Consider the following 19,776-nt stretch of genomic DNA (forward strand, 5'->3'; position numbering starts at 1 on the left):
AAAAAACACCATCTGTATTCTTCCCTTTCAGCTACATAGAAACTGGGGTTTCAAAATAAATATTAAATTCAATGAGGAGCAATCTTAGATTTTATGTTCTAAAATGATCAGATGGTTTTAGATTTCAAAAGAGTCGATATAGGAGGCATTGGTATGGATAACTGACACTGGTTAACAGGTCAAATGCAAATTTCCCCTCTGTGGGACAAATAAAGGTATTCTGATTCTGAACTTTCCACTCTTCTCATTTAATCTGATTTGATTCCATTAACAAAATGTAGATATCATTTGAAAGGGAAAAAGAAGAAGCTCACTTTATTTGTCACTAGAGGACACTGTTTCTATACATCATCTCATACATTTAGCCATTGTTTTAAACACAATTAACGACAACTTATTCCAAGCATCCACAACTTTGTTTAAGTAGAACAGTAAGCTTTACCTTGGCTCTGGGAGAAGATGTCTGTAGTCGGGTTCTGCTCCGCATCAGAGCGCCGGGGTGGAAGGGAGCACAGTACCCGAGGGTCCATCTGGGGCAGGGTGCTGACACTCAAGGTCAGCGCTTGGTTTGCAAACGCGGCCCTCATGTCGTCCATTTGGAGGGCGGATGCTGGTTTGCCGTTCAGCAAGAGAATCTCATCCCCTGCTTTCAGACCTGGTGGAGAATGAAAGGACAACACACAGTGAGAAGTGTCCGTTTCTGCTTTAATGCTGAACAACTGAGAGGCTTAATTATGGACAGAAATGCATTGCAACACAAACGCTGAAAGCAAGTTAAAGGATTGTAAACAACAAAACATTCTACACAGTGGCTCTTCTTCAGGCCGTCAACTCAAGATGGCTAATGCGTACAAATGATCTACACAAACAAAACTTTAGTGCTGTACTGCTCAGCAGCAGCTCTGTGGCTAATCAAACATGTTGGGTCTCTAATGTGTTCCAGTACATTAAAAATGCATCCTCCTTTGCATGTTCGCTTCAGGCACATGCTGATCTTAAGAGACTGGATGGCTCTAAGTAGGAGTTTGCGATGCCTGTCTATTTCTGTCCTGTCATCATATATATCATCTATGTGGTGCTATGTATGAAAACCAAACCATGGGACACACTGGAACACAGCTTCAGTGTGAGGCTTGCTCTCATGCACCTCCCCTCGACCACCTGTGCCCGGCTCAGCTAATTGAGAATTAGAACTCAATCAGCCGACCAATTAGCAGTCAACCTCCCCCAATGAACCTGATTGGTTGGGACAGCTGTCTCACCTGCTTATTAAAAAAGACAAAGGGTTTTGGTCCTGTTTGCACAGTCACACATGAGCACATGTTTGCTTGTTCTCCTTTTTTTATATTGTCTACTTGAATAAAAAGTGTAAAAACTCTTTGGTATGGCTTTCATAGTACACTGAATGCCAAAGACACCCACACAGCTACATATATAGCCACACATTTAGCCCTAAGATATGACCTAGTTGTCTGGGATGTGAAATGTCAGCTGTAGCAGAGTCTTTATTGGACAGAGAGAGATAACCCCTCTGGCCGTATACTGCTGATGTGTGCTTAGCTGTGTGTGTTGTATGTGTGTGTCAGTGTGTATGCTTCTGCAAGGGGGAGGGGGAGCACAAATTACAGTGAGAGAGAGAGAGAGAGAGAGAGAAAAAGACCCTTTGGGGCTCCTTGTCCAGTGATGGCCTGGTTTTTGTGTATACCCTGCAGAAATTGAAGCGTGATTTCTTTCACTCCTCATTCATCCTACTCACTGTTAGTAAAACGCGTGCATGCAAACAAAGGCCCATGCCAGTGTACACATGGACCTGCTAATGTTGAACATGTAGGTTATTCAGTGATTCAGCAGAATATAGCCTAATCTTACAAAAAAGATACATTGTGTTGTGTGTATGCCGGTGATCTTTTCTATCTCTCCTTCGCTTATGAAGGTGGAGCACGGCTCTATCCTCCGCCTGCTTAGCTAGCAGCTTTTTAGATTGCTAATGCACTGGAGGACACAATCTCACACTTGAGTAACCTTGGTCTCACCCTGGGGCACAATAGGAGGGCATGTTATTTTCTATACATTAGTGTTGTATCTACAGAGCAGCCGTGTGTTTCTCAAACCCATTAGGTCTCTGGGCTCTGTTTAAAGATAGAAACTAACGAATGGGGGTTGATCTCGGGACCCAGCTATTCAAACAGCAGTATGATGCAGACAAAGGAATGCATTTTTTATTTGCACTCGGGAATCCACAGATTTATGCATCTTTCTTTTAGGTTTTTGACACAGTTGATCATACCTATTTCAGGACACGGACAAGTTATATAACTGACGGACGAACACAGTGCTTAGGACAGGTGATTCAAGTCTTTTAAGATGTATTTTAGGCAAGCACCCAGATGCTTTTCTGCTTTGAAGTTGCTGTTCCATATCATGTGAACGTTCTGATGTTGGAGGCATTTCTGGCTGTGAATGACCTCTCTATGGATTTCAACTTTAAGTTGATGTTAATTGTCTAGAAAGTCCTAAGAAAGGGCAAGACGTTGATCCATATAATTTAAAATAAAAAGAATGCATCTTTAGTACATGCACAGTTCAAAAGGAGTTATTTTTCTTAATGTATTTTCTTCTCTGTAGCCTACCATGTAAGCAGGCCTCTGTCTCTCATGTTGGCTCAGTAACTGATGCGATGCAGTCACACAAAGCTGCACTGATAAGATGTCATGTGGGATCTGGTGTTTCACAGGTCAGGTGTTTGAGTGTTGAGTTTGCAATGTCAACTCAAGAGAGAAATATGCACCGAGCTTTCAGATATCCTTTACATAACCCCTGAGGTTACTGTAATCATCTATGGAAACTGTGATGAACTTTTGTTTTGACTGAAAGTACGGTACACTTCTTGTTTGTTAGTTTTTAGCCATTTTTACCTTTGGCTGAGGCTAGTCCCTCTGCTTTCACTTCAGTAATATGGAGCTGCTGCGTCCCTTCCTCATCTATGACTGCCACAGCGAAACCTGCAGAAAAAGATACAAAGTCACAATAAGAGATTCATTTAGTCCTCTTTGAAAAATCTCTATTTGACAACGTGCAGTGATGGCTCATAACTACTGAGCAATTAGATCCAACTATGAAATGCAGTGGGTCAGTCCCCTTTAGCCTCTAACAAAGCATGGCTCATGAAGTCTATCATGGAATCATTTTCATACAGAATTCAGAGTCAGAACAAAAAAAGGGTTCAAAAAGGGGTATTGACAGAAGTTAGCATACCATATCCAATTGTGCAGGACTCGGCTTTGTTGAACCGGATCACCTTGGTGGCTTTTGGGCAAACCTCAATCTCTTTGTAGAGCTGCAAACACAATAAAAGGCTATTTAATTGGCAAGAAATGGAAGGATAGCGGTGCTGTTGGAGTTCAAGGTCATGTTATGGCTCTCGGTACAGATTCATGTATTATTCAGGCTCCTTAACAGAGCAATTGCAAGTGAAGGTTGTGGGGTCAAAATCCAGGTCAGGTGTGAGCAGTGAGTGGGTGCACAGAGAAGGGTTTGACCCCACAGCGGGCGTAAGCATAGACACAGCTGTGTGTATGAAGCAACAGACAGGGACAGAAGTCTGCAGTGTGTAATGGGTTTCACAGAGGAGAAATAATAATAACTGATGGAGTTATATCATAGAGGAAGGATGAAAGAGGGTGAAATGAGTCACTGATCAAAGCAGAGAGATAAAAGAGTTAAACAATGACTTTGCTTTGAGACAGAGTTCAGTGTTTCCCCTACAAAGCACCGTCGCTAAGAGAATTCATTTTGGGGATTGAATAGAGAGGTGAGGTCGTTTTCAATGAAAAGGATTGTTTAGCCGAATAATACTGCACATAATACACTCAGAATATTATTTTGCATAATTTATAGAATATGGGATGGTACATCTTATCTTTGGCATCATGGGAGTTGTATATGCATTGCGAATCAAATCTGTCAACCAAGTCATAAAACATGCACAAGCTTGCATCCAGAAATGACTGGAATGAGACAAAGACTTATTAGTTTGAAGAACACCAAAAATCCAAATAGGATATGATATTTATGAGGAAAGAACTGTTCCTTGTAGTAAAAAAAGACATAGTTCATGTCCTCCATATTTTTCATTGCCAATTTCAATTTGTCAGGAATACTGTAGTTTCCTGGTTCTTTTTTCATCAGTTCTTCACTCCTTGACAACACAAGTTATTAACACAGTGCTTCAGTGTTTGTTCTCACCAGATCAGAGATGTCCTCTTCAAGTGTGGGAACATAAAAGAGCATTTGGTTGTTGATACACATCTTTAAACGCAGGTAGTGTCCGGAAGGGTCGATCTTATGGGTCTGCAACAAAGACAGGAGAGAGAGATGAATAAGAGTGTAGAAATCTGCATTACAAAATAAGGAAGACATAATCACTGTTATTGCTTTCGGTTTATCTGTCTTATTTATTTATACTTCTAGTATAACACATGGGTAATATTCTAAACCCACTTATCAAAGCAAGATTTCCACACTCTGTAGCTCATGACATCCTCTGACAAAATGACATATATGCATCCAGTCATGTATGTAATCCACATATATCCACATGCATGTAACACACAGGGGTCATGAATTAGATGCTCCAGTTCCTTGTGACATGTTTATAGCGTGCACGCACACAAACGCCCACACACACGTCAAGCAGCTGTGCGAGTGTGTTCCAACAAACCCATGAGCGGAACATATATGTATCATTAGCCGTCATTATCTTAGTGCTTCTCTGGCTGAGATGAGGAAGAAAAGGAGATGGATTGCGAGGAAAATTGACAAGAGTGCGCAGGACAGTAAATTGCCAAGAATGGGTCTGTAATCTACAGAGGTGCTAGAGACAATCTCCCATCTCAGCTATCCTCAGATTTCCCTTCAAGAAGAATTCAAACAGAGGTGGAAAAATGTTGTTATTCATATGTAACCACTTGGTATTGTATGTATGGTATTCTAAACTCCCATTGACAGAATTTTACGAGACTCATTCCTCAAGAATGTTTGACAGGCCTGTTAAAATGAAATACTTGCAATCTACACAGCCGTTGACTACGACCGGTTTCACAGGAGCATGTATGCGTGTATTCATATGTGTGCACGCTATTGTGCAACAGAACAATGAATTACTAGAGCAAAAAGGTTGGGCAAACTGAATATCAATCCAAATGTTTGAACTATTGCATAAAGTTTGGTCTGAATTCATCAGCCTAATATCCAGTGTATAGTACGGTGTGCAACGCTATCAGCAATGGCCCACCTTGCAGACGGTGCTGAGGACGTCCAGCGCTGTCTCCCCGGGCTGTACGACGGCCAGGACAGGCTTATTGTTAGGAAGACACACCCAGGAGGGCTTCAGGTAATCAGGAACCCAAATGTCGCTGTCTACGTTTTGCTGGGGAACACTTTTCACCGAGCCGTCCTTCTCCTTCTGAAAACATAAAACACACACAGAGGATTTATGCAACGTTGAGAAGCCTCGGTGAAAACAGTCCATAACCCTGGCACTCCATAATTAATTCAATAGCATCATGAAAACCTTTTAGTTCCATTTGATAATATACTAAGGGACGAATAGAAATACAATCTATTATAAACAATTCAAATGGCTAAATTATTGCAGTAATCCTTCTAATTCATCATGTTTTCCCTTCCTGAAACCCCTACATTTGCCCAGATTGATTAGATGGGAACTGGCGGTGGCTTGAAAGCAGCGGGTGATCTGATTACAAAATCTAATTCACCTGTGTTGATGAGAGCCTCTTGATACAATTGTGTCCCTGCGTGGGTATTTGTTACATATGTGTGTGCATTCTGTTCAAAGCAGAGACTCTGACCTTAAAGCCCATCAGTCTGACCTCTGGCAGCCGTGTCAGCCTCTCTCCTGTGATTCTGTCCCGCTCGCCTTTTGTGTTCGACCTCTCACTGTCTGTCACTGATACCTTATCTGCTCCTATCAAGTAACAGCATCCACAAACTCATTTATTCTTTCATTCCTCTATAGCAACCCCCCCTTACACTAATAATTGCCTCTCCTTCTAATGCCCCTTCCCCTGCATCTACACATCACTCCATCATCTCCCTCCACCCCATCTTTTTTTCATGCCTTACAATCTGCTGACTGTGTGTGTGTGTGTGTGTGTGTGTGTGTGTGTGTGTGTGTGTGTGTGTGTGTGTGTGTGTGTGTGTGTGTGTGTGTGTTAATCTGTGTGTTTGAGTGAAATTGAGACGGAGAGACGGAGAAAACTATACAATTATACAATAGAACAATTCATTTTCCGACGCATGAATATAATACTGTCACAAGCAGCTCTAAAGACAACAAATCACAAACATTTTTTCAGTCAGACAACAGACTGGGGGGCCTAAAACTCATACCTCCCCCCAACTCCCTGAACTCCCGAGCCTTTGGTACCATCTGTCTCCCCTCCTGGCCCATCTAGGATGCCGCTAGTGGGGGAGTGGGTGTCCAAGGTGGCAAACTGAACTCCCTCTCTTTTATTCCCATCACTGGGATTCCCCATAACAAACAATGAATTTAATCTAGGAGAAGCCCGTCAGATGTGAGTATTTGGAACTACAGAACTCTGACTGGGGAGGCTTGTACTTCTACTGACGCATCATTTCCAGCTTTGTCTTACAACAAACTGAAGCACTCTACTTCCTATGCATTTCTCCACTGTCATCCCATACCCTGGCAGCTGAAGCCGGGTGTGGGTGGATGGAAATCAATCTCTCATAGTGCCACTGGGGGACTCCACGGTCAGAGTGCTGCAGAGTTTTCTTCCTGCATTTGATCAGTTCTCATAAAATATGGAGCTGGCATGCTTGTCCTTGCACAACCCATGAGTACTTGGACATGTTTCCTTACAGTTAATATAAATGTATTATTTATCAGCCTGCTACTACTGGAAACCTACAACCTGTTGTAGCTCTGGATAGTCTATTTTTCTCTCTGAAGATATAATTCATTTGCAATTTTCTGTAAATTGCGGTCATTGTGACAGATACACAGGGGCACAGATGGTGTGAAACGGCAAGGCCTTTTGGTAGCAAATGTCTGCATAATTTGTTGAAACATCAGAAAGCTAATGATCTGAGCAGATCAGATTAAATTTGTCTCAGAGGGATTAGCAGACTGAAATATCCCTCCAGTCGATAGTCAACCATGCTGATAGAGCTGGAATTGCCTGGGGCAAATGAAAAGAACAAATCTGTCAGTAATGATCTGAAAAAGGTGTTTGACACACAATAGGATGAAGAGAAGAATAAAAACTGCATTATTTCTGGCTATGAAGCGGAGTAAGAGAAGGGAGAGGGAGGTTAGTGATTCCTGCAAGTCCAGTGAAGCCAATAATTTGGTAAGTGATGCAGGAGGAGGAACAACTACAGAAGATGATATAAGTTGTAAATATACATCAAATAAACTTAAAAATGGATCTAATAGTTTCAAAGGTCAATAGTCTTTATTCATCTTTTCACTCAGAGGAGAGATAATCTCTAAAAACATTAAAGCAGAAGCTAGAAGATGACCTCAAAGAAATGCTCATTGTTGCAGAACGGTGAAGAGATGTTGTGCTTCCCCCAGATAACTAAATGACGAGATGAAGCTCCAAAAGGATTTCAGTTAAGTGAATGGAGGTGGAAAATCCAGCAATGTTGCTAGCCTCTGGGTCTTAAGAGGCTCATAACCCATTATGCAAGTACAAAGGTATATTAGATGCCCTGGTGATTTTTATGTTGGTTTATGCAAAAGGCAAGCAATGACAGAGAATTAGCCCACAGCTACATGAGATATAGTTCTCAGACTAGGAAGGAGAGGGGGAACTTAGTTTAGCCTGAGGAAGATGAATACTGTTAAACATAAACAGTAACCACAATGGAAAATTGTGATACTATTATCATCCTGTGTAATAAGGAGTATGTGTGTTGTGTTGGTGCTTTGTAAAGTAAAGATGGCTGAGCTCTTACAGATTTCTCACTGGCGGAGTCTTCAAACATTCGCTCCAAAGGTTTCCTCACCGGCTCCATCCCATCAACGAAGACCTGAAACCACACAGAGAACAGGACATTTCAGCGGCATCCATAGAGATTTCATCCACAACTAGAACACACTTCTTGGGAAATCTCAACAAATGTATCCAACCTGCAAATCTTTTTTTCAGCATTTTAATTGAGTGTTAAAACCAGCATGAACATACCGTGTTGATTAGTAGCGGATTGGGTACCTCACCAGTGCTTCATAAACTAATTATTTGGCAAAATGTTATGTTATGTGTCCAAAATATTACTGTCTAACACTTTTATTAAACAGTTTGTCATAAACGCTAATCTATCAAATGTTTGTAGTATGGTTGTGTCACTATGGTTACCTGGTTGATCGAAGGATGTCCCTTGGTCTTCCTCTTGGAGGTGGTGTCCAGACCCCAGAGGGAGGAGAAGCGGCTGCGCCGTTTACTGAAGGTACGAGGCATGGCCTGGTTCTTCCTCCTGATGCTGCACTCTGTTCGCGCTGACACCTGTTCACACAGAAAACATGAATCAAATGGAAAGGGCGTTTGAAGTTTATTTACCTTGGGTCATTGTTAGATTTTTATGTAACAATGACCACTTTAATGTTATGATTTTATATTATAGATAAGGATTTAATACTTCTTACAGCTACAATAATCCACTTACAGTCCACTTATCCTTATCTGTTACTGAGCCGTACCTATCTTACATCTAAATGGCCTGCTATCTACAGAAAAGTTCAGAGTCAAGAATGTACTCGCCTACACAGCCTGTCAAATCCAGTATCCATTCAGCATTTAGGAAACATAACGATAACATTTTAGGTATCCATTATCAAACGTTATACAGCACCGGAAAAAATTAAGAGACCACTCCAAGTTTTTCTTAAATCTTTATCTCTTAATGTATGGCAGCCATTCCAGTGTCATTTGAATTCCAACACAGGGAAATATTGTCAGTAGTTTATAGAGTACAATAAAAATGAATTCAACTCAAAGACAAACCTATAAATAGTAAAACCAGAGAAACTGATAATGCTGCAGTGGTCTCTTAATTTTTTGTCCGGAGCTATATGTAGTAAATATCATTTCTCACTAAAAATCAAGCACAAGGAACTCCCTTTCCAAGAGAATTTTAAAAGAGTCAGTTTCATAACCAGAGAAATTTAAAAGCATTTCCATAGACTAATATAATTAATTCTCTAGCCTCTCGTTGTTTTGTATCTTAAAGCATTTAACAAGATTAAATCAGCGAGTTTAAAGTCTCTTATGTCCTTCTTTTATTCCATGCCAACCAGAATGCAGAATTCTCAAACCCCCTTTTTGTATGGGCACGCAGAAAAGAGTATATTAAATTCAATATGATAATTATACTTAGATTTGATTAAATAGTTGAGCTGCTTTTGGAATGAATAGCGCATAAGAAATAAGTGGAATGCAAGACTATGTCGCTTTATTGTACACTGACAGAAGTGGCCGTGTTTGTCCTGTGAGTCACTTCAGAAATACAAATGTACACGCAGGCAAGTAAACACTTCAACACATAAAAGCACATTTTCTGCTGCACAGTATATAGAACTGGCACACACTCACTCTCTCACTTTCCTTCAGTGACCCACTACACATTCAAAGAGAAACCACTCTTGGCATTTCTGGGTTAATTCACACTGAACTAAATGGCTATAAGAGGCCCTGTCTCACTGTGTGGTACAATGCATACAGTTAATGCACATATATGTACTGTATGTGTACAAGCACATACTGTACCGTGTGGGTGTGTGTGCTTATCGGTTTCCTCGCCAGTCACCGCTCATGAGACAGAGACACTTCGAACAGAATAGGTCAAACTGTCTTCAAGATTATTCTTATGTCTGCTGCGTGCAAGAGGCCTTTTCCTTCATACTTTGTTAGGATGTCTCTCTGGGCTATGTAACAGAAAAATAATGAATAAAGTGGAGGAAAAAAAACTGAGAGTTGAGAGGGAGGACAGTTATCTTTTGCTGGAGGCAATATGAATTAGTTAGTTTTTGTATTTCATTAATAAATAAGCGGGTGCTATTCTTTATTATGTTAATGTATTTCAATTTCATTTAGTTCATTGATATAGCAAAGCATATTGTGTCTTTTTGTAGTGCTATTTGACTAATACAATATTAAACTGTTGAATTTGCGAGGAAAAGAGATCTGATCGGGAACTGAGAGGGAAAGAAGATGGAAGAAAGACAGAGATGGTGTTAGACCGAGAAGAAAAAAGGGCGACGAAAATAAACGTAGATAAGATTTGGAAAGCCGAAGACATGAGCGTGTTTTTACCGCCTCGAAGACGGTCGGGCTCTGGATGTCTAATGTTGTGCCGACTATCAGAGACAAAGGAAGTGAGGGTGCAGGCAGAAAAAGGAAGGAGGGGGGTCAACAGAGCAGAGAGTGTTAAGCCTGTTTGTGGGAAAGTGCCTCAGGGATGGCAGCTTACTAACAGAGTTCGTATTGATCCACCCGTCACAAAAAAACACTATCAACCTCTGATGTTGTCGGTGTGTATGTGTGTGTGTATGTTTGGTCTATCTGATGGCCTGCTTGTATGAAACTTGTCTATAGAGATTTGACTCTTTCTCTTTACTTGTTTACCCTGGATGATATTTAGCAGAGTCACATGATGCACAGCAGCATATAGATCATTCCATTCATGGCGGTGTTTCATTCTGTACATGCTTGGAGCGCTTGAGGTAACAACGAGAGTACGTTCATGGCCTTGAGTCAGTGACTTTGCTTTAAAGCAGTAAACGTCAGAGCAGCTTGTGAAGAGAATGATCTGAATGTGCCAGGTGACACTGTGTGTGCAGGTATGTGAGGCAAGTGAACATTTAGCTTCCCTAACGGGGAGAAACACATCCTTCAGACAGGATATTGTGATATTTTGAGGAGGGGCAATTTTGTGGGTTTTTTAGACGTGGTCAATTACAAATAAATGTTACATGATCATGGTGTTGATTTTCAACTTGTTATGTTTAAAAGAAGGGGCAACTAATTACCTAAAATATAAGCATATTTTATCATTTTGAAATATGTCTGTAGAAATATAACCGACCATTTTCGGTTGCAACATTTTCAGCCTCTAAAACTTCCTAAAAAAGTCTAATATAGCAGCTGGAGTGCAACGCTACTTTGGGACATTCATTATTTAGCCCTCTAGTTCCTGCTTGCTCCTAATTAACCACCATTAAGCTTTTAGTGTGTTTTAACCTCAGGCTTCACGCAGTGCAATCTCTATTAGTTTGTAGATTTGTCAGGCAAGCAGAAATCCTTTTAGTGGGCGTACAGTATGTGACAAGATGCACACTCCAACTGCCAAATAAACCCACTCTACAAGCTGGGCTGGCGTCGAGGGTCACCAGTTGGGAACCTCTCACGCAATTCCTACTGTAACACGAAGATACACCTGGGATCGAATAAGGTTTTGATTTAGAAGATCTGATTAGATTTAAGAGTGAAATTACAGCAAGTGGGTGAGACAGTTAGAATAAGAAGCACACAATTACTAAAACACGTTTGTGTGCATGGGGAGTTCTCATACCAGTGCATGGAAGGAAGAGACGGAGAAGATGCCCAGTCGTCCCATGGACAGCTTGGTGGGGCGCGACGCGAAGCCCAGCAGGCGTTTGGGGTTGGGGGGTTCGCCGCCCTGCAGACTGGCCAGGTAGCACCGACAGCGAAACAGATCCATGTGGAACCGCTCCAGGTTCTGCTCCCACAGGAAGATCTAACAAAAGGGAAAGAGTAAAAGAAGGGAGACATTTTTGTTTATGCAAGAAAAACTAACTTGGCAAACAATTCAACTTTCAAGAACTTTATTGTCATTGTTAAGGCAAAAAAAAAGGATTTTGTTCTGGTCCAGTAGGTGCAACATATATAGAATAAATAAGAATACAAGAAATGACTCTTAGAAGCTATTAATACAGAGACATCAAAGGTAAACAGTGACAAATAAATACATATTTATATGCCTCAGATATCATCCTTGTTAGATGGTTATTTGGTCATTTCAGGAGGAGTGAGATGTGGGAGTGCTGAAGCCCCTGTGGAGAGGTATTACTCACCAGCACAACCCCCACCAGTCGCCGACCTGCTGTGCTATGTATCTCAGTGTTGTCCGTGGGAGGTGGAACACAAGGACACACACACACTCACACACTCAAAATGAACATAATCTAGACTTCTTAATTAGCACTGGTTCCTGCCTCCCCCTATTTGTTCCAGGACTTCACACAACTGTTCTTTCTTTGAGTCTTTTATGCAACGTACATGCCGGCACTATTCATGCAAACTCGGTTTGTAAAAATTAATGTGGTTCCAGATAAAGATCACGGAAAAAGTCAGACAGCCTCAGGTTTAGGCTTTTGACTTTGATTCCACAATTTTAGTTAATGTGTCTTTATAGTAGGAAATAAAAAATCTAGCATTTTCTCAGAAGTGTGACACGCTCTGCATGATTGAGTATAACTACTTCCAGGTGCTTTTTTTATGTAATAGTGTTTTCTTTTATGGACTATCAACTGAATGCCACACGCATTCAAAGACACAGAGGGGTTGCCACAAGGAGGCCTTTTGTTTGAGGGCACATTCTTAAGCTATCTTGCAATGTTTACACGCAACTCCAGACATGCATGGAGTAATAATAAAGCTACGAGTGACATTCAACTAATAATGAAGAGATTTAATCCTAAGAAAGAAAATCCAGATGTGGCTCATTCAAAAACAGCTATTAAATTTGGATGGATTAGCAAGGGATTTCAGACTCACCTGCCTGCTGATGTATGCATTGAATGTGTTGCAACATGTCTAATGACTGCATTCTGCACTAAACTAGGAGGTGTTTATAAATGAGCACCAGCAAGAAATGTTTGAACACATCTGTCGTTGCAAGTACTCCTTAAGAACATTTCGTCCGGATGACGGCATGCAGAAAAGATAATTTAAGGCAGAGATTTCAGTGAATGCGAGCACCACCGCAGTTTTAAAGTACAGCGATGTGCATCTGTAAAGCTCCATAGGTGTTTTCATTCAACTCAAGTGTATGCACTCAGTAGGGAGTTCAGCACATGAGATCACAAACCTGGTTCAAATCAGCATCACATGGACATAAAGTGTGAATAATTTGCAGTAATAAAATATAAAAAGCCTTTTTTTCACTCAGACTAATTCCTACACAGCAGCTTTAATGTATTTGAGTACTTTCAGAGTCCATTCGTCATCACTCCATATTGTCTTTTTCCATCTTTGCTCCGTACCTGCTCCAATATGGTCTTCCTCTTCTTGGCGTCGGTAACGGTCGACAGCTGCATGTCTCCCATCTTCTTCATCTTCTCGTCCATGTCGATCTTCTGCTCTAACTTGCGGATCTCAGTCCGCAGCAGGCGTACTGTATCCTCCCTGTGGTGCTGCCGGGCCAGAGCCGCGGCGCAAGCTGAGTGGATCGCCGTGATCCAGTTCTCCAGCTCTGTCTGGCCTGACGTCTGACAGGAAATGGAAACATGGACATTGAATAAATAAAAACAAAAAAAAAAGTGACAGCTAAAAGATTTGAAGTATTATTCCCATTATTAGCCTTGGAGAGGTTGGTCATTACTATCTCATCATCTTAATACTTATCTCTCCATTCATTGATTGAATGTCACTGTTGACAGCTGCCATGAATATAAATAGACACATTTTAGTATTACACAATGGTCACTGCGGGGGATCACTGTCAGAGTATGACAGTGTGGCCTTTAAACATGTCACACATTAAACAAACACATGGACAATGGCCTCGCTTATCCCACACATGTCTAAATGTCATGTACTTGTGCGCCACACACACACACACACACACACACACACACACACACACACACACACACACACACACACACACACACACACACACACACACACACACACACACACACACACACACACACACACAGTTATGTATGTGTGAGTAGAAAACGTCCCCTCCCCCTTTGTTTTTAAAGGAAGCGAATGATTATGCCTCGTGTTAAATACCAGTGTGTCTCTCTCACCTGGAAGAGGAAAGCGTCTCCCACTGAGTTGCTGAGGCAGAAAACAAAGTCTTTTTTGGGATGTTCAGGCACGGCCTGAACGATGCTGTTCTCCACCCACAGTGCATGTTTGGGAACGCTGTTGTGGTCGATCCCAGAACGACAGTCTGAATCGTACAGGAAGAGTGTGCATCCTTGAAGAGCAAAGAAACAAAAATGGAGAGCTAAAGGACACTTTTTACCCATTAAGTACTGTATTTACCATTTTGTTCAATTACATTGTAACCACTTACAAAAGACAAGGCTGTTCAGCACTTCATTTTCTAGTCATTTACAAATATAAAGTGTGTGAAAAATACAGACTAGCAAATAACAACACCAAATGTTGTCCCTTTATGCTAATCATGCATTTAATCCGTCAGTGGTATTTAAGCAGAATAATCAGAAGCACGGGCTCTCTTATTTCATTAGGCAGTCTGATTTATTTATCATTAAGGGGGGGGATGAGGACAGGAAGCTTGCAGAAAAGCAGCTTCAGATGCTGTATCTCATGCATTTAACAAGGATGAGATTGGATTCGACACGGGTGCGGCCGTAAAATTAAATTGTGATGAAGCCTGGGAGAGCAAATGGAAGGCCACACAGAAGAGGGTGAGAGAGGACGTTAGAGGTGACAACCAAGGGCATGGGCTGTGTGAAGTCTGATGTGATTACAGTCTTAAGGGCAGAGAGAGTGGAACATTAAACAGTTTTGAGTCAGGTTAAGACGATGTTTATCTGAAAGTGACATACTGCTGCATGACCGTGTACAAATCCAAAGACGTTTTAAACCTGACAATAGGAGAGCTATGCTCACCTTTCAGAGAAACCCAGTAGTGTTTCCACTTGCGCCTCGTTGCAGGTTCCACCTTCTTGTTTTTCTTATGAACCAAGAAGTTCTTCACGGCCAGAGCCCCTGCTTTTCTGACTGTGCCTTGCGCACAGCCAATCAGAGCGTCCGATGGATATGCACTGCTGAGTGTGCCGCTGCTGCGCTCATCGCTCACAGCGGAGCCGCCCTCCTCCAAGCAGTCCCTACCCTGATGTGTCTGAGGAGAGAATGATTGACAAAATGAGTGATTACAAACATGTTGGATGTGTCATTAAGGATTACAGACAAGCACTAGATAACTAACCCAGGCTTGATTGTCCAGCTCCTTTCGGAAATTCTCATAAACTCCTCCCCTCCCTCCCTCGCCACCTCGTCCTTCTCCTCCTCCTGCGCTGCTGCTCCCGCTGTCGCTGCCGTTGAAGACGCTGCTCTCGGTGGCTGAGTATACTGAGAAAGAGGCTGACATGGCCTTACAGCGCCGTGACACCAGTTCTCCATACCCATCGATCTCCGTGGTGACGCCGTCAATGCCACTGTCCCCATACTCACTGCCCTCACCCAAAACACCCGAGATGTCCTGTGAGCCAGAAAAGAAACAAAACAGATTGATTTACAGATTATTGATTGGATGGCTAAAACAATGTACACAAACACAGCTTAAGTTACATAAGGGGTCTCTGAGTTTACATTTGGGCCTGTGTGTATGTGGGTTGGTGCACATGTTTGGCATTTCTGCTAAGAAAAAGCTTTCTGGCTCTCTGTGCTTTCACACTTTTCAATAACCAAAGTGAGACTCCCTCTGTTCTTTTTCTCTTTGTTTTTGCTGTGTTGTCAGTCTATTTTTATCTGGTCTATAAAACCCGTAAGCCTGGCTAGATGAATTTATAATAAAGACTTAGGGTGCTTCGCTATCCAAAGATGCTTGGGGGTTCTGGGAAGGAGTTAAAAGAAAAGCCTGGGTTGCTATTTTACCACTTAATTCTGATTAGGCAACGTTCATCAATGACGCATGATAATTACAGATAGAAAATTAACAATCTTTATTCTACAGATGGTAGTTTTGTTTTTTTGTCCATGGCTTCTTAGTGATACATTGACTTTGCTTCTCCTTCTCTCATCCTCTGGTTGAACCTGCTTTTGGAAGACCGTAAGAAAAGCTTATACATTATGTTCAAAATGTCTCTGTGTGCATATTTATGCGTGTTAGGACCCTGTGTATGGTTATGGAAAGGGGCATGAAAGGTATTATGCTTTAATGCTTTAATTTCCGGAGGGGGAACGGAGAAACCAGGCCAACATGGACTAGTAGCCCCACAGCAACTTTCTATCTGAATCTTTGTAATCCCTTTCCCCGCTACACAAATATACACACTCACTTGGATGTGCATACAACATGCACACACACACACACACACACACACACACACACCCACACACACACACACACACCCACACACACACACACACACACACACACACACACACACACACACACACACACACACACACACACACACACACACACACACACACACACAGGAAACGGCTTTGGTTGTCAACAAAATGTAAATTTTCGTCCTCTGTAATGTCTGTGAACCCCATGAACTTCCTGGATACTACTGGTAAACAAAGTGCTCTATCATTCTGTGTTTATGTATAAAGGAGAGACAGAAGAGACAGTATACGACAGAAAGGACAGAAAGAACACTTTTAAACTGATTAAAGTTTGTTACATTTTGTACAAAATGTGATCTAACCTGAGTCGTCTGTGCGCGACGTCCCTGGAAAGCCGGGCGCGGTGCGGCCGGGATACCTAGTCCTGCCAAGCCCTCCGACAGACAGTGGGAGCGTCGGCAGGGGAGAGTGAATGCTCCATACCCACCACCATCCTCGTCGGTGGGAGACATCAACCCCTCCTCCCCCTCTTCATCTCCATCGCACTGGGCCTCTCTGCGGTTTTTAGAGTAGCGGCTCCTCTGCCCCCTGAGGCCGGGACTCTGCTGGCTGCACAGATGGTCCAGAGACGATGCCCTTTCAGCTGAGCCTGGAATATACACAGGTGGTTATTGCAGGGCAGTGTGTGCGTGTGCGCATGTTTGAGAGCAAGTGTTTTCTGATTACTGTCAGTTACGTTCAGATTTCTTTCTCACATTTGATGTTTAAATTACCTTTCTCAGTGTTGGATTTTGTGTGTGTGTGTGTGTGTGTGTGTGTGTGTGTGTGTGTGTGTGTGTGTGTGTGTGTGTGTGTGTGTGTGTAGCAAGCCCTTCAATTATTCTGAGATGGCTTGCCCCCTGGTGCAGCACTTAGACCATCAGCAGTGAAGTTAGCAGCTCCTGCCTGCTGTTGCGTTGATCTCCTGCACAGCGCCAGTTAAGCTAACAATCCCGTGATCAGCTGAACTCCTGAATGTGATGGATGGCAGTCAACCTTCAATCAGCAGGTTTTCTGAAATCCTCGTTCCCTACCTAGTGAGTGTCTTTGTGCAGCTTCCCCCTCATCACTTGTAAAGTGAGTCAAATCAAGCTAACACCCCTGCGCACGTGCACATACAGTATATACACTATGAGAACATTTTTATCGACCATCAGTAAACACTTTTTGTCCAAAAATCTATACATTTTTGAAACTTTACTATTTACTGTATTAATTAAAGTTGGTAAATGTAACATGTTGGCTAAGACTTAATGGAGAAAGCACTGCTCTTTTTAGTCACTGTCACATTGAAATACTACATGAGAACATTTGATCTGTATTCTGTAAGGTCAAAAGAGTGTGTTCACGGGAGTGTAAGTGTAAGACCGTAAGAAAAGCTTATAAAGGATGTTCAAAATGTCTCTGTGTCACAGAGACATCCTCACCTGCATTGCCTCGGGGACATGCAAACTGCTCCTCCTCCTCCTCCTGTTCTCCTCCATCTATGATCTCCTCAGTGCTGGTCAGATGCTCCTGGCTCAGGTCCGACATAGAGAACTCCAGGCTGTCTTCTCTCCACATGTCTGCCGACTTGGACCTCTTCTTTTTAAAACTCCCTCCCTCCCGTGGACCCTCAGTCATTCTCTGGAGGTACGTTTCCTCACCAATTACATCCCCCTCCCCCGTGGAGTCCTCTCCTCCGTCCAGAGCGACAGTGTCTGCCTCCGAGGTTTCAGGAGTCGGTGTGGCCAAGTTGTCATCATCGTGTTGAAAGGACTCCGGCCTCATTGTCATAGCGACGCGCTGTGTCCAGTGAGGGTTGATGCCGAACTCTTCGAGGGCATCTGTTGCGTTAAAAGGCTCCAGTCCGTTCTCTGCTAAGGATTGTGGGATGCTGGGGGTGCTGGAGGAGCGGGTTGAGGCATCAGAGTTTCTGTGTTCCTGTTTGACTGAAGAAGAGTGCCGGGGGCGACGCGTGATTGGCTGCTTGCTGGAGAGCCGGAGTGACCTGGAAGTCTGCTTGCGGGAGATATGTCCCGACGCGTTGTCGTAGAAACCGCTGTCCCCGTTCTGACTTTCCACGTTACCCATGATTCAACTGCTTAGAATAAAGCATAAATATCTTAGAAATGTTAACATTATCGATATTGGGGTCATATTTTAAATGAGTAACCGTTTTATAACTACTTACGACAAAATCTATTGACATCTGTTTTCATTTAATGGCACAATAATCACTGAAGCTAATACCAAACTAAATAAGAGGGCTATACTGTATATATCTACGTTAAGTTAATCAATCTCCTCCAGGAAATCGATACCACTGGTGTAAAAGTGTGTGTACCAGATGGAGAAAGAGTATTACATTTACTAGCAACAGCACACGTTCATTTCTGACAGCTGTGTGTGTATTCATGTGATTTACAGTAACAGTTTGTATATAAAGACAGGCTTGTGTTTTAGACCCTCTGCGTTTAATCCATTATCAAACTGAAGGCCTTGCCGTCTAATGGCATTGGCTTTAAAACTCTCTGACATTTCTTGTTGAAAAGCATGGTCAATCTCTGTGCTGGGTGAGAGGCTAACATTTGCCGGTCCATTAATGGTACGGCAGAGGTACCCGGGATCTCGTTGAATGCCTTATTGAGTTGAGCTGACAGGCACATGAGATAAACGATCAGGAATCCACAGATACGCAGGGGCGACGTTCCCGTGCCAACTGACCTTAATGTTTGATATGTTAGTTCAACACCCTCACACGAGGTTACATGGAGGCAATAAAGTTAATTAAAAATTGATTTGGAGCATAAACACGGCTAATATTTCCTAAGGGTTTTTTCTAGTGTTGTCCCATTGAAGTATTCACAATGCATCAAAATCAAAGACATCTCAACTGTTAAATGCCTTTTTTTGTTTAGGTATATTGCAATTTAATTCAAATCAGATCTTCCAATCTTGGCAGTGCAGTGCAGTAGCATCTATTGCTTTGATTGCATAATTCCTTTTGCAAGTACTTTTCTCCTTCAGTGGTGTTACAATTATTCATGTACTCCCAAAACAGTTAAAATGATCAAAGAAATCTGTTTTAAAGTGCGCAGTGCTGATTATAGAGTTATCCGAGCATCCTGCACCGCCTCATGCCCTCTGTTATATAAGAACTTGGAGCTGCTGAGTCAACTGCTGTCAGATCAGTCGGTCCTCTGTGAGTCACACATCATCAAACCCACACTATCAGGTTCTCAGTGTAGGCTCGAACTGCAGAGAGACACTGAGAAACATATTTTCTATCATCAACACATCATTTTGTCTTGTATTGAGAATCAAAAGTAAATTAAAAGTATTCCAAAACAACTGGTACAATTCATTATTGTTACTGTGCATTCAGCAGTAATAAGAGAGCAAAGTG

At 42.2% G+C, this 19,776-nt stretch overlaps 1 protein-coding gene across 3 annotated transcripts in view; it reads right to left on the reverse strand.

Moving 5' to 3' along the window:
- LOC134872206 (rho guanine nucleotide exchange factor TIAM1-like) overlaps positions 1-19,776 on the reverse strand; it is a 51,481-nt gene that overhangs the window by 16,635 nt on the left and 15,070 nt on the right. For 2 of the 3 annotated variants that reach the window (XM_063895386.1, XM_063895389.1), the window contains exons 3-16: positions 17,816-18,468; positions 16,712-16,998; positions 15,259-15,531; positions 14,940-15,171; positions 14,105-14,277; positions 13,331-13,555; positions 11,617-11,802; positions 8,406-8,552; positions 8,005-8,079; positions 5,294-5,464; positions 4,246-4,350; positions 3,256-3,337; positions 2,916-3,002; positions 443-655 (exon numbers count right to left, since the gene is read on the reverse strand). In XM_063895386.1, coding sequence (XP_063751456.1) covers positions 443-655; positions 2,916-3,002; positions 3,256-3,337; positions 4,246-4,350; positions 5,294-5,464; positions 8,005-8,079; positions 8,406-8,552; positions 11,617-11,802; positions 13,331-13,555; positions 14,105-14,277; positions 14,940-15,171; positions 15,259-15,531; positions 16,712-16,998; positions 17,816-18,461 — 2,902 coding nt within the window. In that variant the 5' untranslated portion in view covers positions 18,462-18,468. Of the gene's footprint in view, positions 1-442; positions 656-2,915; positions 3,003-3,255; positions 3,338-4,245; positions 4,351-5,293; positions 5,465-8,004; positions 8,080-8,405; positions 8,553-11,616; positions 11,803-13,330; positions 13,556-14,104; positions 14,278-14,939; positions 15,172-15,258; positions 15,532-16,711; positions 16,999-17,815; positions 18,472-19,776 lie in introns of all 3 variants that reach the window. The other variant, XM_063895388.1, reaches the window with a different exon arrangement.

This window comes from Eleginops maclovinus, chromosome 11 (assembly GCF_036324505.1).
Source record: "Eleginops maclovinus isolate JMC-PN-2008 ecotype Puerto Natales chromosome 11, JC_Emac_rtc_rv5, whole genome shotgun sequence".
NCBI lineage: Eukaryota > Metazoa > Chordata > Actinopteri > Perciformes > Eleginopidae > Eleginops > Eleginops maclovinus.